This window comes from Xenopus laevis, chromosome 6S, assembly GCF_017654675.1.
Source record: "Xenopus laevis strain J_2021 chromosome 6S, Xenopus_laevis_v10.1, whole genome shotgun sequence".
NCBI lineage: Eukaryota > Metazoa > Chordata > Amphibia > Anura > Pipidae > Xenopus > Xenopus laevis.
In genome coordinates, this window is record NC_054382.1 from 126,185,417 (window position 1) to 126,209,112 (window position 23,696).

Sequence of the window (23,696 nt, forward strand, 5' to 3'; positions counted from 1 at the left end):
TCGGGAACAGAAAATAACAATGAAGCCGAGTCCCTGCTTTCTGTATCGAATCTGTTTCTAATAAATCTTCCCATCCGTGTAACAATTTATCTGAAGAGTGACTTTTGTTCTGCATCAACACACACTGCAATCATTCATGTTTCCCCATACAGGTGCAATATAAGGACACCTCTTCAAAATAATGGGTTGCCTGGAAAATACATTCTAATTAGAAAATACCAAAATACAGGTATGGCAATCTGTTATCTGAAAACCCATTATCCAGAAAGCTCCGAATTATCGAAAGACCATTTCCCATAGACTCCATTTTATCCATATTTTTAAAAATAATTTCCTTTTTCTCTGTAATAAAACAGTAACTTGTACTTGATCCCAACTAAGATATAATTAATCCTTATTGGAAGCAAAACCAACCTATTGGGTTTATTTAATGTTTACATGATTTTCTAGTAGACTAAAGGTATGAAGATCCAAATTACAGAAAGATCTGTTATCCGGAAAACCCCAGGCCCTGAGCATTCTGGATAAAAGGTCCTATACCTGTACCTAAAATTTCAGGTGTTACCCAAAAGAGTGCACAATGCCAAAACTGAATGCATATTGGTTTAAAAGTTTAAATATTTTGAGTTATTTTATGAGGAAAGGCAGTTATTCAAATTGCCCTTCCCAAGTTAACTCCTCCTCATCTGTAAGCCTGAGACTCAGGCAACAGCAGGGAGTAAGGAGTGGCTTGTTTATACAGAACTAACTCCTGTGATGCCAGAGGGTATGAAGGTGTAAGTGTATTAAGAAAGCAAAGACCCATTAGTAATTTATAATAAAACTAAAAACATTATGGATTTTTTTAACAGAAAGTACCTGTACAAACAAAATATATTTCAATGCAAGCCATAAACATTTGTTATATATGGATTCTACCAAATACTGAATCCTCTGCAAGAATTTGGGCCAACAATTGACAATTGAGTTTAAGCCTTATTTTGCATATGGAAACCTGAGCAAAAGCCGTCCCATGAAAAAAAAAAGGCACCATCTAAAAATATTCTTATTGCAATAATTTCAGTGGCTTTAATGCAACTAACTCTTAGGATTTGGTGAGATCGGAATCCTGTTGGAATTCTATCAAATCATAAGCAGGTTCCTAAATGTAGGATTTGCCATGGTTACTTTAAAAGAACAGTAAAAGCAAAAGTTGAAAGTGTCCTAAAGGAATGACAATTTAATTTACTGTTCTGCTACAAAGGTAAAACTGGTGTGTTTGCTTCAGAAACTCTACTATAGTTTATATAAACAAGCTGCTGTGTAGTCATGGGGCAGCCATTCAAGTGCAGGATACACAGTAGATAACAGATAAGTACTACTATAGTTTATATAAACAAACTGCTGTGTAGCCATGGGGGGCAGCCATTCAAACACAGGATACACAGTAGATAACAGATAAGTACTACTATAGTTTATATAAACAAGCTGCTGTGTAGTCATGGGGCAGCCATTCAAGTGCAGGATACACAGTAGATAACAGATAAGTACTACTATAGTTTATATAAACAAACTGCTGTGTAGCCATGGGGGGCAGCCATTCAAACACAGGATACACAGTAGATAACAGATAAGTACTACTATAGTTTATATAAACAAGCTGCTGTGTAGCCATGGGGGCAGCCATTCAAACACAGGATACACAGTAGATAACAGATAAGTACTACTACAGTTTATATAAACAAGCTGCTGTGTAGCCATGGGGGCAGCCATTCAAGCACAGGATACACAGTAGATAACAGGTAAGTACTACTATAGTTTATATAAACAAGCTGCTGTGTAGCCAGGGGGCAGCCATTCAAGCACAGGATACACAGTAGATAACAGATAAGTACTACTATAGTTTATATAAACAAACTGCTGTGTAGCCATGGGGGGCAGCCATTCAAACACAGGATACACAGTAGATAACAGATAAGTACTACTATAGTTTATATAAACAAGCTGCTGTGTAGCCATGGGGGCAGCCATTCAAGCACAGGATACACAGTAGATAACAGATAAGTACTACTATAGTTTATATAAACAAGCTGCTGTGTAGCCATGGGGGCAGCCATTCAAGCACAGGATACACAGCAGATAACAGATAAGTACTACTATAGTTTATATAAACAAGCTGCTGTGTAGCCATGGGGGCAGCCATTCAAGCACAGGATACACAGCAGATAACAGATAAGTACTACTATAGTTTATATAAACAAGCTGCTGTGTAGCCATGGGGGCAGCCATTCAAGCACAGGATACACAACAGATAAGTACTACTATAGTTTATATAAACAAGCTGCTGTGTAGCCATGGGGGCAGCCATTCAAGCACAGGATCTGTTATCTACTGTGTATCCTGTGCTTGAATGGCTGCCCCCATGGCTACACAGCAGCTTGTTTGTATAAACTATAGCGTTGTATTTCGGAAGCAAACACACCCGTTTTTGCCAGAGAAGGACACCAGTACATTACATTGTTTTTCCAAAACACTTTCATTTTTTGGTGTTACTGTTCCTTTAACATGTAAATAGAGAATGGTATTCTGCTGCAGAAGCTTACACAGCAGTAGCGCAGGTATGTGAGAAGCCTCTGGCTGATCCTCCACCATCACCAGTCTGGGGTCACAAGCATTGGGACTAATGTAAAAAACTCATCTGTTACTATTGTAATAAAATTCCCTGATAATGCGCCACAGCTGTTTAGGGACTTGTGATTCAAAAAGGCTTATTTTTCATATATGTGAAAACACAGAAAAAGATCAACAAACGGTATTTTCCAAATAAATATAACATAACATAAAACAGCCTCGTGTTGTATGGAGAGGCAGAATTGCAAGCGCAGATATGCAGATTACTTTAATACAGGTTCCCAGAGTGAGGGGGCTCCCCCTGGGGGGACGGACAAGGCAGTGGAACAGGGCCTCAGTCTTGAGATAAGTTATGCGGAGATTTTGGAGTAAATATATATTTGTGTGTCCAGAAAGCTCAGCATAAATGTCAATTTGAACAGGAATGTGTCACTTTGCCTACAAACCCCCCAGCGCTGCTATTCTTTTCTAATGGATGTACCCCACTGCCTCCCCCCAGTTCACCCCTTACTAACAGGTGTCGCTGTCCAAAACGCCTTGAAGTTGAGCAGCTTCCTGGTTTATATTGCGCTGTAGGGTTGCCACCTGCCTGGACTTGACCCGGTTTTCAGAAGGGCTGCCCAGGTCAAGACAGTCTGTCCGGTTTTCCAAATAAGGAAAAAGGGGGCAGGATCTCCCATGACTGATATGGAGATAAGCCAATCTCACAAAGGTGGCAACCCTATGGGGCGTGGTTTCCATTTGTCCCTCAGCCTATCAGAAGATTATACCAGCCCCTAAGCGTGCCGCCAATTCACAAAGCTGTTCAGCCAAACCATGTCGGAGATTGACACAGGTTAGTTCTACTAACTGGCTACTGACTGCTAGTGGCGTACAGAAACCCGCGGGACCTGTGGGTTTGTGCCAACATTCTGAAACAATTTGCAGGTCACGAATGAGTTGAGGCTGAGCTCTCCTGTTTGCCCTGCCCACCCACAATCTTTCTCTGCCCACCTTCCGACTCTGGCAGCCTCTATATAAGTAGGCCCGACCCCTTCATGACATCAGAGATGAGGTGGGTTGGCAGAGGTATATAAATAGAGATGCCTTGCTGGGTTGGGCGCAGGTCAACTTTTAGTTGGCCTGAACATTATTACTGACCACATCTTGGACCACAAAGGAAGGCTACACAGCAGAGTCCTGCAGCGGGTACCCGCAGGCTGCAGGTAGACGTTTCGGGGACAGCAGGTAGTGACGCCTGTCAGAGGTTCTCCTGGTTTGCGGGTCGCGGGTCTTCTCAATAGCGAGTTTTACTCCTTTTTTTCTGATCGCGCCTAATTCTAATGATGTCATTTCCGGTTTACAATGACAGGACTTCCTGTTTACTCCTTTTTTCTGATCACGCCTACTTCTAATGATGTCACTTGCAGTTTACAATGACAGCACTTCCTGTTTTACTCCTTTTATTCTGATCACGCCTACTTCTAATGATGTCACTTCCTGTTTACAATGACCGCACTTCCTGTTTTTTGATGGTCAACAGGTCGTTGATTGGGTTCCAGATAATGTACTTGCGTGTCGGGTCGGGTAGCGGGGTCCAATCGGTTTAATAAATTGGTTCCACGCAGGACTCTACTACACAGTTCTCATGACAGCAATATTTTGCTTTTTTGAATTACTCCTATTTCTATTCAGGCCTCTCCTATTCATATTCAAGTCTATTATTCAAATCAGTGCATGGTTGCTAGGGGAATTTGGACCTTCGCAACCAGATGGCTGAAATTGTAAACTGGAGAGCTGCTGAAGGAAAAGCTAAATAAGTTAAAAACCACAAATAATAAAAAATTAAAACCAAATGTAAATCACTCTCTACAACACACTAAAAGTCAACTCAATGATCAATAACCCCTTTAAAGTAAATACACAATTTTAATAAGCCAGTACTTCTTATCTGCGCCAATACATGAGGCATCATGCAGTTGAGCTTTTCAAGTCACAACAGAAAGCCAGTTGCCAAACAAGGAGCGTACAGACACTAGCCACATAGATAGCCAAAGTGCCACTTCACACGCAGGTAAATGTTCCATGGCGACTACTGGTACCTGAAGGTAACTCATCAATCCGGCTTTTCTTGTACAGGTGGGTTTTGGGATATCGGGAGGCTGGAAATAATTGAAAATATACATTTTGGTTTTATTTCTCACTGCACAACATACTCTGGTTTGTTTTAAATGCAGCGTGTTTTTGTACCAAAAGCGAGACGTTTATCACCAAAATATGAATAGAGAAGGCAATAAAATAAAGCCGTGGTTTTCCTCCTGATGCTCTGAAATGCAGGCTGCGGGAGCAAATTAATTTCATTTAATTATGTCTGGAACTGTGCTGACTGTGATCCATCATATCTACGGGAAAGCGAACCTGCAGTGTTTAAAGCGCACTGAAATTCCAAAGCAATCGGCAACCTTCTGTAAATGGAAAATATACCCTTACATTTATACAGTATATGGGATCCGATATCCGGAAACCCATTATCCAGAAAGTGCCGAATTACGGAAAGGCTGTCTCCCATAGACTCCATTATAATTCTGATTTTGAAAAACGATTTCCTTTTTCTCTGTAATAATAAAACAGTGCATTGTACTCAATCCTAACTTAAATATAAAGAATCACTATTGGAGGCAAAACTATTTAAATGTTTAAATAATATTTTAATAGACAAATCATGGAGTTACTCCCAGTTATCCGTTCCCCCATATCCAATACTTCTCTCCGGATATTATGTACACTTGTTATGGGGACGGTGAGAACAACTGATTGTACAATGTGCTTGTCACAAATCTTCAGAGCACAAAGTGATTTGATTTATAGTTCTAAATCAAATTAGCGCTGGTGTGAAATCCAGAATCAAGGAACGAGGGGAACTGCTGAACCGTGACCTCCTCTACATGAAAACCAGGCCAGGGAAAAAGATTTCTCATTGCACTATAGCTGCCAGTTTAGGCTTTAGTACTTTCCACTCCTAGTTAACAGAGTAACACAACCAGAAAACCTTGTTTAGATTAATTAGGGGCTTTCAGGGCATTACATTCCTTTTTTAAATTCCCCATTACTGAAATGGATCCCATTTATACCTTCAGTCCAAGCAGTAGTAGAAATGCATCCCATAGACTCCACTTTATCCAAATAATCCAATTTTTTAGAAATTATTTCCTTTTTCTCTGTAATAATAAAACAGTAGATTGTACTTGATCCCAACTAAGATATAATTAATCCTTATTGGAAGCAAAACCAGCCTATTGGGTTTATTTAATGTTTACATGATTTTCTAGTAGACTTAAGGTATGAAGATCCAAATTACGGAAAGATCTGTTATCCAGAAAGCCCCAGGTCCCGAGCATTCTGGATAACAGGTCCCGTACCTGTACTCTAAGGGGGTTAGTTATCAAAGTCCGATTTTATCTCATCATTTTCTGCTACAAACACCAATCAAATCTGCTCGGGTTTTTTACGTTTATTTACTATTACATTTTCCCCAAAAATGAGCTTTTCACGATTTTTTCCCCCAGATTTTTCACCCGAAAACTCCGAATTTTTCCTTTTTTTCACCAAAAACTCAGATTTCTTATGCTTTTTGCCCGAAAACTTCTGGGTATTGCACAAAACCCAGCGCACATCGAAAAATCATTGGGGCTTCTCCCATTGACTTATATGCAACCTCTACAGGTCTGAGATGCCGGATTTTCAGATTATGATTATGATACATCCTCTGGAGTTTCCAAAAAAAAAAAGTGATTTTTTAAAAGTGGGGTTATTTTTAAAAAAAAGGCACAATTTAATCCGGTCGGGGAAAACTCGATATAATCGAGCAAAAACCAAGATTTTTTCCCCCGATTTTCGGCCTAATTCCAGCGCAGACCACAGAAACTTCCAAATAGGATAGGGACCTCTCCCATTGACTTATATACAAACTGGGCATGTCTAAGATGACAGATTTTCGGATTCTGACGTGTTTTTTTTCTCACTAAAAATTCAGATTTTCTAGTAAAATTTTTTTTTCGAGTTTTTAGCATTTGGACTTTAAAAATAATCCCCTATATGTTGTATTTCCACTGCAAAAGCAGACAGATAAAGGTAGATGTGAAGTCTTTTCCTAGAGCATGGTGTGTATTTCAATTCCTTCAGTTAACTGGGAAGGAACTGCAAGGCCTCTGGCAAAGGAAGGATTACTAGAATGCAAGATATAAATAACTCTCTGCTCCAGCTCAGATCTTACAACATATTAATCCTTGTACTTTCATCACAGGGAAAATTGATGTTTATGGAGTCAAGAGGATCAAATGATTCTAAAGAAAGATGATTGGGACTATTCTTTCTACCGCATATCCATATGGATTGTACAATTGGTGCCATGCAATAAATTAGTGCTCTGCAGTTATCTGTCCAAAGTATGATACTAACTGGGAAATAGCCTTCCAGGAACGATTTAGCAACTCAAAATATTTTAGCCTTGAGCTGGCCACACACCTACAAGTCCACTCCTTTAATGAGTCTGCCAATGCCCAATTTGCCTTTATTCAAACATTTCAGGAGCTCAGATGTGACAAGATCCATTTATTTCTTTTATAAAATATTTTCCTTATTCATCAGGGCCATGCGTGAGAATTCTCAAATTGTGTTAAATAATAAATCCAAAAGAATATTTTTCCACTCCCAGTGCCCCTAAATAACATGAGAATTAACTAATTAAAGAGCCAAAAAAAAAAAAAAAGCAAAAAAATTAGAAATCTGCCCCAAGTGTTCTGTGCTATTTTTTTATAAAGCCCAACCAGAATACACGAATGTGTGCAACGTGTAAAATTGCTGACACAAAGGTGATGAAAAGCTGGTATTTATAAGGAAACGTGAGACCCGATGGATTCCATTCTCAGCAAGTTCATTCCAAGAGGTCTCAATATAGATCTAAGTCTAGTGACTTTGTAGTCAAGGAATAAAGCCTCACAGCTATTAACATTTTACACTTTATCTGCCACCAAATGCCTTGATTGGTTGCCCTTCTTCTTTCCTAATAAATACACAACTATTTATATTACTAGATCTTCCAGTAATTTAGAACCTTATAAATACCTACTTCTAGTGGGTTATTTATCAAAGTCTGAATATATCTCAATATTTTCTGTTACAAACTCCGATCAAATCCGCTCGGTGTTTTTTACGCTTATTTATTATAACATTTTCACAAAAAATTGCTTTGCGGGAAAAAAAAATCAGATTTTCACTCATTTTTGGCACTTTTTCATCCGATTTCCACGTTTTTTTTTTTCGTAATTTTCACCTGAAAACTCTTAATACTTCGGGGTATTGCCTGAAACCCAGCGCACATCAAAAAATCATTGGGACTTCTTCCATTGATGCAACCTCAACAGGTCTGAGATGACGGATTTTCAGATTCTGACTTTTCCACCCTTGGGGTGTAATAAATTACGAAATATTTGTGATTTTTTTTAAAAGTCAGATTTGTAGATTATTAAGTGAATATAGGATACTGTATGAGGCTATTCAAAGTCACTAACAAGCTCCATGACCACAAAAACACATGAGCTTTGAGAGGAGGAAAAAAAATGCTAGCTTGAGTGTTTCTCTTTCAGCCATTCCCATATGATATCTGCCAGTCCCCGTCTCTGCTTGGAACAAGTGAAATCTAAGAGGGAAGTTTCCAGTAGAACATATTTCTTCTCTCACTCACTCTCACTGCAGTCAGGTCCCACCAATGCCAACATTCCACTGTGCAGGCGTAACCCGCTGTGATCTGTATCTGCCGAAGCTACAAATTCCTAAAATTTACATGGAACCCACTACATTAGCAGGCCAAAAAACATATTGTCGGAAACCTCAGCTCTTTATCTCACAAACCATTTTATACTGATCCCTATTAAGCATTGCTCTTTAATCCGAGAAAAACATTTGTCTCTAAAACTATCCTTTCATAAAACACACACATAGGAGAATGGATATAGAACAGAGAAAACAAAGCACATTAAATTCCAGGAACTAAGCAAACTATAATGTCACACATGAACTGGAAATGCAGAATGGAATATGTTATACACATGGCAAACTATGCTTATCTAGAGGTGCAGATGTCATGCTTGCGAGCAACATGGATGGATGGATGTTGCTCTCAGTGGCCTCAAAGCAGGTGCTTATTTTTGAATTCCAGGCTTGGAGGCAAGTTTTGGTTGTATACAAACCAGGTGTACTGCCAAACAGAGTCTTCTGTAGGCTGCCATCCCACATAGGGGCTACCATTAGCAAATCACATCCCATATTTGGCACCCCCAGGAACTTTTTTCAGGCTTGTGTTGCTCCCCAACTCTTTTTACATTTGAATGTGGCTCATGGATAAAACAGGTTGGGGACCCCTGCCATAAAGCATATTTACACACATAATATATATGCTACAGATCTCTATTACTTGCCACCTGGAAGCAAAAAAAACTCAGGCCAAGCAAGTTTGATCTGTAGATTCAGTTGGACAGAGATATACAGGAGGGGAATTAGGACTTTACATTACAATATCCCAATGAGTAAAGAAAAGGCTTAAAAAAATAATAATTGTTGTTTATCATATAGTCTTCTGTTGTACAATAAAGAGGAATATGTCAGTTACTATTAGACTTATATCACAAGGGGTGGTCTGATCACCATTACCATTAGGTTGTAAGCAGTAAACATGGCAGTCATTGCTACATGTGCTTCAGGAACTTCACCCTTAGATTATTAGGATAGCGGCAGTAGATGAACTTTAGGTATATGGGAAAATATAATGCCCCAGATGATTGTCCTTACATTTTTTTTTAACTTCTATGAAAGAGTAGGTCTACCACAGTGATGTGCCGGTTGACCTGAAGCTTGTAAGGACCTGCGGGTTTAGCCCCAGTTGGACAGGTTAGGGTTGAAATTTAGGCAACTATTGTGGGTTAAGGCTCCTCCTCCTCCTCAGTTCCTGCATATTCCCTGACTTGGAACCAAAGGCGTGCACAGAAGTAGCATACAGAGCTCCAAGGAACAGGTAAGGGTTGGACTCAGGTTAGGGTTGCGTTTTCCCTGATCTGCAGATGATTGGTCTACCTCTATAGCCGACACCTTCAATTTAATGAAATATCAAGTAGGTATCCTTTGTAAAGATTTTAAGAAGATATCAGTGATTACTTAAAGGAGAACTAAGTTCTCAAAAAAACAACTTAACCAACAGATAATTTATATTCTTATAAATGGCCTATCAAAGAATCCTATCAAACTAGCACATAAATAACAAGCATTACTGTTGCACATATATCACCTGGTGGGACTATTTGGTGATGTTCTAGGGCAGTGATCCCCAACCAGTAGCTCGTGAGCAACATGTTGCTCTCCAACCCCTTGGATGTTGCTCCCAGTGGTCTCAAAGCAGGTGCTTGTTTTTAAATTCCAAGCTTTGAGGCAAGTTTTGGTTGTAAAAAAACCAGTTGTACTGCCAAAAAGAGTCTCAATGTAGGTTGACAATCCACATAGGGGCTACCAAATGACCAATCACAGCACTTATTTGGCACTCAAGTAACATTTTTCATTCTAGTGTTGCTCCCCAACTCCTTTTTCTTCTGAATGTTGCTCACGGGTTCAAAAGGTTGGGGATCCCTGTTCTAGGGGCTGGCTCATGGAACACCTGACAACACTGAGCAAAGGAAATGTGGATCTAACTGGAGTAGGAAGCCGTTTGGGCATAAAGACATGACTCTGTGAATTCATTGGGTACCATATACCAGAAGCTACATGTGCTCTTCTGTGTGTTTTGCTACAGCAGCTCTCATGACTCAAAGGAAAGAGACTTCAATACTTAAAAGGGCATCATTTCATTTTGAGATTATCCAACAGCACATATTGTAAGAAAAATATATTTTTCATAAAAAGTTCATATTTATATGAAAAACATGTATTGAATGTCAGCAGGTTATGTGGTAGAGACCTGAATTGCTCTTTCTTAGGAAGAAATAGTAGAAGGGTGGCAGAGGGAAGAAATGAGAATTTAACATAAGAAAAGTGGACAAAAACAAGTTTTTAATATTTAAATATACTGTACTGTTGCCTTAAAGTAGCAAAAATGGTCTTTTAACTTCAGAAACACTTCAATTTACGCAAATAAGATGCTGCATAGGAACAGAGGCAGCTATTCAAGTAGAAATTGGGCTACAGGGCACCATAAAGCTGATAAATGAAAATCTGTGTAGAATGGAATGGTTTTTGTTGTAACACATGTGACATAAACAGAGGTCACATGGCATTCAAATGCGGTGAAAGGATTTTATAGATTAACATGGTTTATTTGTACAGGTATGGGATCCATTATCCGGAAACCGTTCTCCAGAAAGCTTATGGAAAGGTTGTCTCCCATAGCCTCCATTTTTTTCGAATAATCCAGATTTTTTAACATTACTCCCTTTTTCTCTGTAATAATAAAACAGTATCTGGTACTTGATCCCAACTAAGATATAATTAATCCTTATTGTCTTATTTTGGCTAGTGTCATTCTGTGGCCATTAAAGCAAATAAAGTTCTGTCTTACTAGATGGAACAAACTTCACATCAGTGTGTGGGATCTCCGATCTTAGAATCCGGGTTCCTGGCTACGGAACTACTTCCTACATAAATATTACTTTATTGGTTCCATTAAAATGTGTTAGCTTCGGTACAGTGCATGATAATCACCACTGACGCGTTTCATGCCCTACGGCACTTCCTCAGAGTCTGAGGAGGAGTCTGAGCAATTACGATCTTGCTAGATGGAAGACTTAAATTATGAGGGGAGACTGTCAAGGTTGGGGTTATTTTCTCTGGAATAAAGACACTCGAGAGGGGACATGATTACACTTTACAAGTACATTAGAGGACATTATAGACAAATAGCAGGGGACCTTTTTACCCATAAAGTGGATCACCGTACCAGAGGCCTCCCCTTTAGACTAGAAGAAAAGAACTTTCATTTGAAGCAACGTAGGGGGTTCTTCACAGTCAGGACAGTGAGGTTGTGGAATGCACTGCCGGGTGATGTTGTGATGCTGATTCAGTTAATGACTATAAGAGGGACTTGGATGATTTCTTGGACAGACATAATATCAAAGGCTATTGTGATACTAAACTCTATAGTTAGTATAGATATGGGTATATAGAATTTATGTGAGTGTAAGGAGGGGTGTGTGTATGGATGCTGGGTCCATTAGATCCATTATTTGGAAAACCCCAGGTGCTGGATGAACAGACACATTTGAATGTAAAAGTTTTGTAAAAAAATTGCATAAAGTGACAAATGTGGGTTAAGGTAGAAAGAGTTCAGTGATCTCTAGTACAAAAGCAGAGACTGCCAAATCAGCACAGTATTTCAATCCATTTATTGATGTGAGTTTAATGATTTCTTCCCCCTCTGTTCTCAAGAATGTTCAAGAAGTTCATTATGTCATCTGGATTCCATTCCCACACACAGATTGTAGCTCTGTTAAATTCTTATTTAAGCCAACATTCCCTCGACTAATAGCACTTGCCCAATACCTCCCAATGAGTCTGAGAGGTATCTAAAAGGTCTCGGTACATGTATTTTTTTTTGTATTTACTGTATATTTGTGGTTTTAAAAAAGTTAGAAAAAAGTTCACCTTCCAGACACAATTTTCAGTTCAGTTGTTTTCAGATTGTTCACCAGAAATGAAGACTTTTTTCAATTGTTTATTTTTTACCGTTTTGCCAAAATTGCAGTTTACACTTTATTGTTGGTGTCTCAGCCCGGCAGCTCAGTGAGCAGATTCTGAACTGTTACAATTTGCTACAGTTAGCGGCCTTTTATATAAAGGTTGAATTTCAAATTCATGTAAATTGTTTTTTACTCTATTTAAAGGAGAAGGAAAGGCTTGGTGCACTTGGGGGAGCACCATGGAGCGATCTTCTTCCATCTTCCCCTCTCTTGGCGCTGCTGCGCATGCACAGTAGAAAGAAAAGCCGAACTTTAACTAAAAAGTCGGCTATTTTGTTCAACTGCGCATGCATTTGCCCCGGGAAATTTGAAAAAAGAAGAAGACGGCAGTGGATCGCTCCGTGGTGCTCACTGGTATAATCCCGGGCTGGTGCATTTAGCTCCCCCAAGTGCACCAAAGCCTTTCCTTCTCCTTTAAGAAAAAATTTGAATGTCTTAATATTCGATCAACATATTCCAACCCGAAAATTCAATTCATATTCGAATCGTACGAATTGAGTTTTTCTCCAAAAAAAAACAAAAAAAAAAAAAAACCTTGAATGTCAGGAAGGCAATTAACATTTTCAAATGGGTCAACGGACCTCTGATATTGACTTGTACATGAACTCGGCAGGTTTTAGGTGGCGAATATTCAAATTAGAACTGTTTCCATGGTCGAGGTGTGATAAATCTGACATTTGAATTTACATTCGAATAGGGGGGAATTAAAATTCAATGGGTGAATTTTGAAACCAAAAAAAATTCTAAAATTTTAATTCAAATTTACTATTCGATCCTCAATAAATTTGCCCCTTAGTTGATACATTTCTCAGCAGCATGTGTGGAATATTAGCAACTATTGTATGAATTCTAACAGCTGCCTTTAAAGGGGAACTATCGCGAAAATGAAAATTTAATATAAGCTTCAGCATACTTAATGAAACTTTCTAAATACAATCAATTAAACATTCTGTACTGTTTCTGAAATAATCAAGTTTATCTTCACTATTCCTCTCTCAGCATCTGTTTCTCTTCATTCTGTCTTCATGCAGTAGTTGGGTGTCAGATATTCATTGACAGTTAGATCCAATATATCTTATAGGGGGGCTCCTTTTGCCTAGAAGATGTATTAGAGCTCACTATTAAAATCACCAGACATCATGTCTCTCTACATGCAGGATTTGTGCAAAAGGCAGTTATTTTGTTAGATTTCATACCTCCCAACTGTCCCTTTTTCGGAGTGACAGTCCCTCTTTTGATAGCTCAACCCGTAGTCCCTCATTTGTATTGGAAAGTCCCTCTTTTCTCTGCACTGAACAGCCAGAAAAAGAAACAAAGTTTCTCACTTAATTGGCTTTTAGCAGAGAGCCCAGAACAGCTAACAGGTGCAAATAAGATACTTTGTAACAATTTTGAGACACAAAAACACAGTTTAGATAAGGAGAAATATTTTCAAACTTTCATAACCTGCCAAATTTTGTAAAACAAACATGGTAATTAGGGTGTGTGGCCACAGAAAGGGGTGTGGTCAAAAAACATTGCTGCGCTACGTGCGGAAAAAAATTTTTTGTCCCTCTTTTTACTTCCAAAATGTTGGGAGGTATGGATTTTGTGTGTTCTGGAATCCGTTATTTGAGTGAGCTTTAATATAGAAGAAGTGGTGCATCAGTCTGTCTGTCTGGGCATCTGTGGACAAAGTCTGTTAATATAAGTCATTCTGCCTTGAGAATGTCCCAGCTGAGTCAAGCAATATGGCAACGCCACACTATACACAGCGGTGCCCGTAAATGCAAAAATATTACATTACATATTGGGCAATGCTCACGTGACAACCTCGGCAGGTCTGAGATGCCGGATTTTCGGATTCTGACTTTTTCAATCTTCTGGGTATACTAAATTCTAGAGATGCACTGAATCCAGGATTCGGTTTGGGATTTGGCCTTTTTCAGCAGGATTCGAAATCGCACGAATCCTTCTGCCAGGCAGAATGGAGACCTAATTTGCATATGCAAATTAGGGGCGGGGAAGGAAATTGCATGACTCAAAACAAGGAAGTAAAAAATGTTTTCCCCTTCCCACGCCTAATTTGCACATGCAAATTAGGATTCAGATTCGGTATTTGGCTGAATCTTACATATTTCGGGGGTTCGGGCCGAATACAAAATAGTGGATTTGGTGCATCCCTACTAAATTCTGAAAAATTATAGTTTTTTTTTTCCACTAAAAATTTTAGGGATGCACCGTATCCAGGATTCAGTTCGGGATTCGGCCTTTTTAAGCAGGATTTGGATTCGGCCAAATCCTTTTGCCCGGAACAAACAGAATGCGAATCTTAATTTGCATATGAAAATTAGGGGCGAGAGGGAATTGAGTGACTTTTTGTCACAAAATAAGGAAATAAAAAATGGTTTCCCCTTCCCATCCCTAATTTGCATATGCAAATTAGGATATGGATTCAGTTCAGTATTTGGCGAATCTTCCCTGACGGATTCGGTGCATCCCTACTAAATTTAGAGAAATTCAAGGTTTTTTTCCCACTAAAATTTTTAGGGATGCACTGAATTTGGTTCGGAATTGGGCCAGGATTCTGCCTTTTTTAGCAGGATTTGGATTCAGCTGAATCCTTCTACCTGGCCGAATGCGAATCCTAATTTGCATACATAAATTAGGGGCATCGCGTGACTTTTTGTCACAAAACAAGAAGGTAAAAAATGTTTTCCCCACTAATTTACATATGCCAATTAGGATTTGCAAAGGATTCGGGGGTTTGGCCGAAATAGCGGATTTGTTGCATCATTAAAAAATTCGGATTTTATCATTAAAAAAAAAAAAACTTGAATTTTTTGATTAATAAATAACCCCCATAATGTATCATATATTGCCCTGATTTTACATTTCCCTGCATTTGACACCATTTGTGTGGCCCCATGAAAAACGAATTTAAACTTCACGTCTCACGTGCACTGCACTTTCCATGCAGAACATGCTTTTTAAAGCCTCAACTCCGGAGATGAATCCTCAGTTTTAACCTATTTTCTCACCGGCGTATCTGTCTCCGAATAAACTGACAGTTGTGTCCATGGAGACGACTTAAAACCATCCTGGTAATTATTGATCTTGTTTGTCAAATCAGGTTTTCATTAGTGGTTTGCCCACGGTGACTATTTATAACCATAATGTCGGTGCTTTTGAAATGGTGATAGGATGCAATCACTTGTCCGAAGGGAACAGTCATGTTACAGACTGATTTGTCTCCCTCTATTTATTAGTGTAACAGCTACAACTGCCATGGGTTCCATGCTGCCCTTTTTCCATTGTCCAATCAGAAGCCAAGATGACTGATATCAGGATGACAGATGTATTCACAGATGACAGTTTCTCTGCACTTGATTCCGACTCCTGAATAAAGAATAGCTGTGCCTTCTGTTACAGACAATTAAGGCTTCCCTCCTTCCCTTTTCCCAGAGGTCCTATCTGCCTTTCTTCCCAGTCTTCACAGACAAGAATAATTCCGAACACAAACAACATTCACACGGAGCAACAATCACAGCTCAGCTCTAACATGCCATATGCCAGTGTTCAGTAGAAGCCTTAATCATAATGAATTCTATATAAATTGTATATTCAAATTAATTTGGACTTTCCCTAATAAATCCATGGTTATACGCAGGGCAGCCATCAGGGGGGAGAGTTGTAGGGGGCCCCGAGGGTAAGGGGGGCCTGGCAACGCCAAACTTACTTGATTAGCCGGGCCCTATCTTTCTGAGAGCTGTTGACTTCGAGAAGGCATGGACGTTTAAGGGGCCCTGGCCACCAATTTTCTTATAATGTGTGGGGGGGGGGCATGGCCACCAATTTTGGCCACCAATTTTTTTTCTCATGTAGGGTCCTAGCCACCAATATTGTTTAATGGGGGGCCCTGGCCACCAATATCTTTTTATTTTTTATTAACATGCGGGAACCCTAGCCACCAATATTTTTTTTGTTTTTTTACTGTGTGGTGGGGAGGGCGGCCCTGTAGGTGAGGCTTGCGGTGGGCGCAGCCCAGGGGGCCCAGGAAATTTTGTCGTATGGGGCCCTGCGATTTCTGATGGCGGTCCTGGTTATACGTGTGCAGGACAGTATACTTATTTTTAATTTCTTGGTTTTTTTTCAATAAATATTCAGTATAAACAGAGTCTAGACTACTGACATTTTGTGTTTATTAATATTTTATTATTATACTGCTACGTTTCAGGCATGAGACAAAAAAATATAATTTTGGCTACCGTAATAAAAGAAAATGTAGTTCAATGCATCTTGCCAACATACATCATAGGGGTTGTTCACCGTTAAATACAATTTTAGTGTGATGTAGAGAGTGATTTCCTTTGACAATTTGCAATTGGTTTTCATTTATTATTATTTGTGGTTTTTGAGTGATTTAGCTTTTTATTCAGCAGCTCTCTAGTTTGCAATTTCAGCAATCTGGTTGCTAGGGTCCGAATTACCCCAGTAACCTTGCACTAATTTGAATAAGAGACTGGAATATGAATAGGAGAGGCCCTGAACAGAAAGATGAGTAATAAAAAGCAGCAATAACAATACATTTGTAGCCTTACAGAGCATTTGTTTGTTTTTTTAAACGGGGTCAGTGACCCCTGTTTGAAAACTGAAAAGTCAATAGAAGAAGGCAAATAATTCAAAAACTACAAAAAAGAAAAAATGAAGGCCAACTAAAAACTTACTTAGAATTTGCCATTTTATAACATACTAAAAGTTGACTACGGTGAACCACCCCTTTAAGTTTAGTTAATGTAATTGCAGCTGGGAGCAATATCTTTCTGACCCTCCCTGCACTGCTGGTTCTGACCCTTGAAATAATGTAGCAGATGCTAGCTCTCCTTTGGGAAAGGCCGTGAGGAAAACCATTGTCCCATGTCTGACAAAAAAAATGACATTCCACTAAACTCCATGAAAATCTGGCCTAAAGATGGAACTATTTCATTAAGTCTCCAGGTTCGCTCGCCAGAGCAATCATTGTTGCCCCTGCCGATTCAAATAAACACAAATATGCAGACAAATGAGGCACAATATTCTATGGCAATAGACTTTTCTTTTCCCGCTAACTTCATTTTCTACCATGTATATGTCTAGTCAGTAGAAACAAACACTAAGGGGCAGATTTATCAAAGGTCGAAGTTAAAAAAATTCGAATTTCAAGCTAATTTTTGTGTACTTCGACTAGGGAATAGTCCAAATTCAATTCAAATTTGAAAAATATTCGAAAATTAAAATTTCAAAATTTATCCTGTATTGTCGACTTCGACCATTCGCCATCTAAAACCTGCCGGATTGCTGTTTTAGCCTATGGGGGACCTCCTAGAACCTATTTGGAGTCAATTGGTGGGCTTTGAAAAATCGAAGGTTTTTTTGGAAAAACTTTGAATCGTACGATTCGAATGCGCTATTACTTTGATCCGTACATTTCGAATTCTGACCTATTTGATAAAAAAAAACATTCGATTTAATTTCGGTTGGTCTTTTTGAATTCGAATTTCAAAGATTTTCAAATTTGATAAATCTGCCCCGAATTGTCTAAAAATCCTGCAAAACCACTTGGAATTATAATCTTGTGCTATCCAATTATCATGGACTGTAGAACCTTACAGAACTGTACCAAATGAGTCTGAACAAAATCGTAGTTGGCACTGGCATTTAAATAGCAGTGGGCGAAACCAAAAATGTTTTAGTATTTGTTTGGGACTGTTATTTCTACTGTTGTCTAGGGAAACATTTCAGATACACCTCTAAGAGAGGCACACAGTATGGCAGCCCCAGCTAACATACAGATGTAAATGTGCAGAAGAGAACAGTTAGTGCAAACTAGAGATGCACCAAATTCAGAATTCAGTTGAGGAAATCATTTTTGCAGACTTCAGCTGAATCCTGCTTGTTTAGCCAATATGAATATCAACCCCTACAGTCATCTGACTGCACATGACCTTTCTTGTTCACAGATCTCTACAGTTGGGAAAATGCAAACAGTTTTTAGGGGAGATGTGCTGCCACTTGGGTAACTGAATGTCTGTGCAGAAGCTTATATGATCTATGGCACAGTCTGGCTGTTTATAATCTCTGCAATTGTGGTTCTGACTGCTGAAACACAGTAACAGAACCCAACTGATGGCACACCCCAGTGACTTTTGCTTTAATGGGACACTTGCGACGTTCAGCTAGCAAGAAAAATGAAATACCTGTTCCAGGTTCTGAGGATGGTGAGAATGAGGAAGGTCACAGGTAAGTTGCCTCTGTTCTAACAGGTCTTGGGTGCACAATATCCCGACTAACCAGTCTCTGAAATCAATTGCATTTGGGTGTGTACCTTGTAGCCATGGATGGAACAGAAGCTGTACATACACTGAGGTACTCGTTGATTTCTTTTTAAATGCCTCTATGAAGTCACTGCTTATATTTAAAAGGATTCGGTCATGATTTTCTAACACTGAAATAATTCACTTTACAATATAAAACTTCATTCCTCAACCAGCAAGTGTATTTAGTTGTAATATTGGTGTGTAGGTGCATCTCAGGTCATTTTGCCTGGTCATGTGATTTCAGAAAGAGCCAGCACTTTAGGATGGAACTGCTTTCTGGCAGGCTGTTGTTTCTCCTACTCATTGTAACTGAATGTGTCTCAGTGGGACCTGGATTTTACTATTGAGTGCTGTTCTTAGATTTACCAGGCAGCTGTTATCTTGTGTTTGGGAGCTGCTATCTGGTTACCTTCCCATTGTTCTGTTGTTAGGCTGCTGGGAGAGGGGGAAGGGAGGGGTGATATCACTCCAACTTGCAGTACAGCAGTAAAGAGTGACTGATGTTTATCAGAGCACAAGTCATATGACTGGGGGCAGCTGGGAAACGGACAATATGTCTAGCCCCATGTCAGACTTCAAAATTAAATATAAAAAAATCTGTCTGTTCTCTTTTGAGAAACGGATTTCAGTGCAGAATTCTGCTGGAGCAGAGGGGGGAGGGAGGGGTGATTTCACTCCAACTTGCAGCACAGCAGTAAAGAGTGACTGAAGTTTATCAGAGCACAAGTAACATGACTAGGGACAGCTGGGAAACTGACTAGCCCCATGTCAGATTTCAAAATTAAATATAAAAAAATCTGTTTGTTCTCTTGTGAGAAACGGATTTCAGTGCAGAATTCTGCTGGCGCAGCACTATTAACTGATGCGTTTAGAAAAAAAAATATATTGTAGTCAAAAATATTGCCCAAATGAAACCTTTGCGCAGTCTACGCATCTGGCAAAGAAAAGACCTAAAGCATTGCATTTTTTTACATATATACCTAAGCAATATGGTGGCCAGATATCTCATCCTCTACACTGCCTTCTTCCCAAAGCACAACTGGATGTGCAGGAAATAAAGGGTGCAACACATATTCTCTTCCCCTTTCCTGCAATAATATAGCAAAAACACCAAAAAACTTCATATCCCCCCTCCCCGGATCTTCATCATGTTATTAGTGAAAGGTAAAGTTCCATAATATATTGGCCACCTGCCAGGGGATCTGGTAATTGTAGTTCAACTAGAGCCGAAGTGCAGCAGGGTAGGCATAAAGAAGTCTTTATAGTTATATAAGTGCCGTTCAGATTTGAAAACTTCCTCGTTACAGCAGAAAACTCCCAGAAACAGTGAAATGCCTAAAAATAAATCCAGCAAGGAAAGAATTAACTGGCATTGTAGATTCATGGTGAGAGGTTTGGCAGCGGAGAAGCATATGCTCCCAGACCTATGAATCACTGCTCACATTGCAGACTGACTCGATTATATTCCCAGGCACATGACGGAATCTCCTGTGCTGCCAGAGGATCTAATGAGAAATAAAAATATCAGGCAAGGGACGTCTTCCAGGCCGTGCCGATAATTTCCTGCAGAATTGTTACCTGGATTTCAGGATACGGTTACGGTCAGCAAGTATCGGCCAATAGGAAAGTCCTGGCATTACTGAGAGGAAGGGACATTAACAACAGTGATGCTGCAAATATCATGGGGTTATTAGAAGCTTCTATAAAACACTAGGCCTAGGGTGGATTTACTGACGTCCACTTAAAGGGGATATAAACCCAAAAATAACATTCTGCATGGAAATCAAATTCTAAGCCACTTTCCAAAAAAGTATACATTCTTTAAAATGGTATTTGTTAATGCAATTGCAACCGAAATTACATTTTAGTGTCAGTCCCTTTTTTGCACTGCTGGTTCTCGGTCTTGACACAATGTAGCAGAAAAATCAGCCTTGCAGGCTGTCACAGGACTGTCAGTCAGCTGCCTTCTGTTCAATAATCAAACTCATCAGGGTTAAGAATGGAAAGAGCCAGACAGATAAGGAGGTCAATATCAATTACATTTACAAATAACTTTGAAACCACAGAAAACGTGTAATTTATTTATATTAGAAAGTTGGTTAGAATTATAAATTATTTTTTTCACGATTTTTATAATGTAGTTTTTATTTCTAAATTACACTGCAAATAATTCACTCTACAATATCAAATGTAATTCCTGAACCACCAAGTGTATTTTTCTTTAGTTATAATATTGGTGTGTAGGGGCATTTTGCCTGGTCATGTGCTTTCAGAAAGAGCCAGCACTTTAGGATGGAACTGCTTTCTGGCAGGCTGTTGTTTCTCCTACTCAATGTAACTGAATGTGTCTCAGTGGGACCTGGATTTTACTATTGAGTGTTGTTCTTGGATCTGCCAGGCAGCTGTTATCTTGTGTTAGGGAGCTGCTATTTGGTTACCTTCCCATTGTTCTTTTGTTTGGCTGCTGGGGGGAGGGAGGGGGGTGATATCACTCCAACTTGCAGTACAGCAGTAAAGAGTGACTGAAGTTTATCAGAGCACAAGTCACATGACTGGGGGCAGCTGGGAAGCTGAAAATATGTCTAGCCCCATGTCAGATTTCAAAATTAAACATAAAAAAACTGTTGGCTCTTTTGAGAAATGGATTTCAGTGCAGACTTCTGCAGGATTAGCACTATTGTATGATGTATTTTGAAAAAAAACTATTTTCCCATGACAGTATCCCTTTAAGCATAGATTTTTTTTTGGGGGGGGGAGGGGGTTTGCAGAGGTGACTTTAAGTTAATATGACTGGCCAAACACCCCAAATCTGATCAGCCAACACCTGGACACTTTCTATTGTGTACACCGGCAGTTACAATAAAATAGGCACAGCAGAGCCTATGCACTGTCCTTATGCACTAAGAGCACAATAGTTCAGTGGTGCCTTACTGTAGAGAAAAGCTTTGCATACCAAGGGAATCTCCAGGTGTGACATTACTGCACCTTTGCCAGATACACTCAGTTGTTACAAGGAGCTAATTCAAGGCACAGCTGCCCCAGTTCGGAGAGCACTGCACTTGGATGTGACTCCTTACAGCTCTAATGATATGAGCACAAACACTCCAACACACACAGTATATGCACCAAATGAACAACTTGACATCCACCCTACAGTCCAGAACCCTAGGACCGCAGTTCAGCAACAACTGAAGGTTGCACATTCCAATTTAAAATGATCACATATAACCCTGGCATGCCAAGAAAAATAAATACATAAAGCTACATTTCTTCAGCAGCAAAAGCAAAGCGGTGTTCAGAAAAACGAAACGTAAATTCAGTAGCTCGACGCATTCCACTGACCTTGTGCAATTGCTATAGATTCAAATTTGTGCAGCTCCCGCAGGAGGCAGCTCCTCTCAGTGGCGTGCAGGCTGTAGATGAAGTCCTTGGCCCCTTGAGCTGTGTTTAGGGATTCAATAGGCTCCTTTCTTGGGTGAGTGCCCAACAACCTGCAGCTCAGCATGGCTGCGCCCCCGGTGCACTGTTGCTTGCCTACCCCTAGCCTGCTCCATGTCTTCAGATACACAGCAGGGCGCAGAGCAGTCCGACTCACAAACGGTAACATTGACATTGTACTGGGTGTTTGAGCTTGTTTCAGTGATAAAGCTGCTGTCAGCTCAATGGTGTGGGAGAGGGGGGTAAAGTGACAGAACCTAGACAGAAGTGTGCATAGATAAACCTCAGTGTCCAGCTACCACTACTGCAGCTGAATCATATACTTATTGTGGTCTCCAGTGTGTTATACTCACAGCTAATTCCTATGATCAATACGCTGGTTTTTCTAATGGGCTTGGGGGACTTTTGGAAGCACGTGTGATTTTTCTAAATGGGACCGATTGTGCAGCACTGCAAAATATATATTATTATTATATATATATATTTGTATGTATAATGGATGATGATGAAAAAGTATTCCTTCTACTTAGCTTCAAAAAATGCTAGAAAATCACAGAGGAGCCTGTGAGTCAGTGCAACCCTGTGGATGCTGCTAAATGACAGAATGAGGTAAAGGAGAAGTAATAATAATAATAATAATGAGCTGATGCAGAAGAGAGTTGTAGGTATAATGAGGATATAAAAACCAGGAGAGGTCGGTGCCAGGCGATTGTATGGCAGGTGGGTTAGGGGCAGGTACAGGTGCCCAGCAGTGTGTGGCTCAGGTGCAATGTGATGGGTACAGGTAATGGGTGCAAGATGCTGGATGCAGGAGCTGGTGATGGGTGCAGGTGTTGGGAGCAGATTATGGGTGCAGGTGATGGTGATGGGAGCAGATTATGGGTGCAGGGGATGGTGATGGGAGCAGGTGTTGGGAGCAGATTATGGGTGCAGGTGATGGTGATGGGTGCAGGTGATGGTAGCAGGTGTTGGGAGCAGATTATGGGTGCAGGGGATGGTGTTGGGAGTAGATTATGGGTGCAGGTGATGGTGATGGGAGCAGGTGATGATGGGTGACCTGGCGCTTGGGGTCACTGCTTGTTATGAGAAGGGTGCACATGTGAGAGTGCAGGGAAGTGCAGTGAGAGTGCAGGGAAGTGCAAGGAGGTGCGGGCAGGGTGTGGATGGGAGCCTCACACAGAACAGGCTGTGCATATAGAGATAGTCCGGTTCCACTCGGAATCCAGAGGAAGGAGAGGTTTAAAGTAGTCGAGTTCGTTCCTTTAAGTCCCAGTCTCTGCGCTGCAGTACGTCCCGGTAGAGCGCTGACAGGTCTCCCCCAACAGTCCAGCGGTGAGAGGCAGAGGCGCTATTCACTGACCTGCACCTACTGAGACGGCACCTCTACACAGTCCCAGCTCTTCCTGGTACTGCGCATGCCTCAACGCCCTGCGCGCTCATTGGCTGGGAGCGTATGGCGCGCTCATTGGCTAGGAGAGTGCGGCGCCTGGGGATAGCGCATGCGTACTATGTATGCTAACTGAGGAAGAGTTTGGTAGTGACTGTTCTGTGTGAGCAG

General features: G+C 40.2%; 1 protein-coding gene across 2 annotated transcripts in view; it reads right to left on the reverse strand.

Moving 5' to 3' along the window:
- The window catches only part of LOC108719760 (transmembrane protein 65), a 51,904-nt gene extending 28,739 nt beyond the window's left edge, over positions 1–23,165 (reverse strand). Inside the window, exons 1-2 of one of the 2 annotated variants that reach the window (XM_041568010.1) lie at positions 22,043–23,165; positions 4,692–4,751 (exon numbers count right to left, since the gene is read on the reverse strand). In XM_041568010.1, the coding sequence (XP_041423944.1) occupies positions 4,692–4,751; positions 22,043–22,313 (331 nt within the window). In that variant the 5' untranslated portion in view covers positions 22,314–23,165. The remainder of the gene's footprint in view (positions 1–4,691; positions 4,752–22,042) is intronic. The other variant, XM_041568011.1, reaches the window with a different exon arrangement.
- Positions 23,166–23,696: the final 531 nt, after the last annotated feature.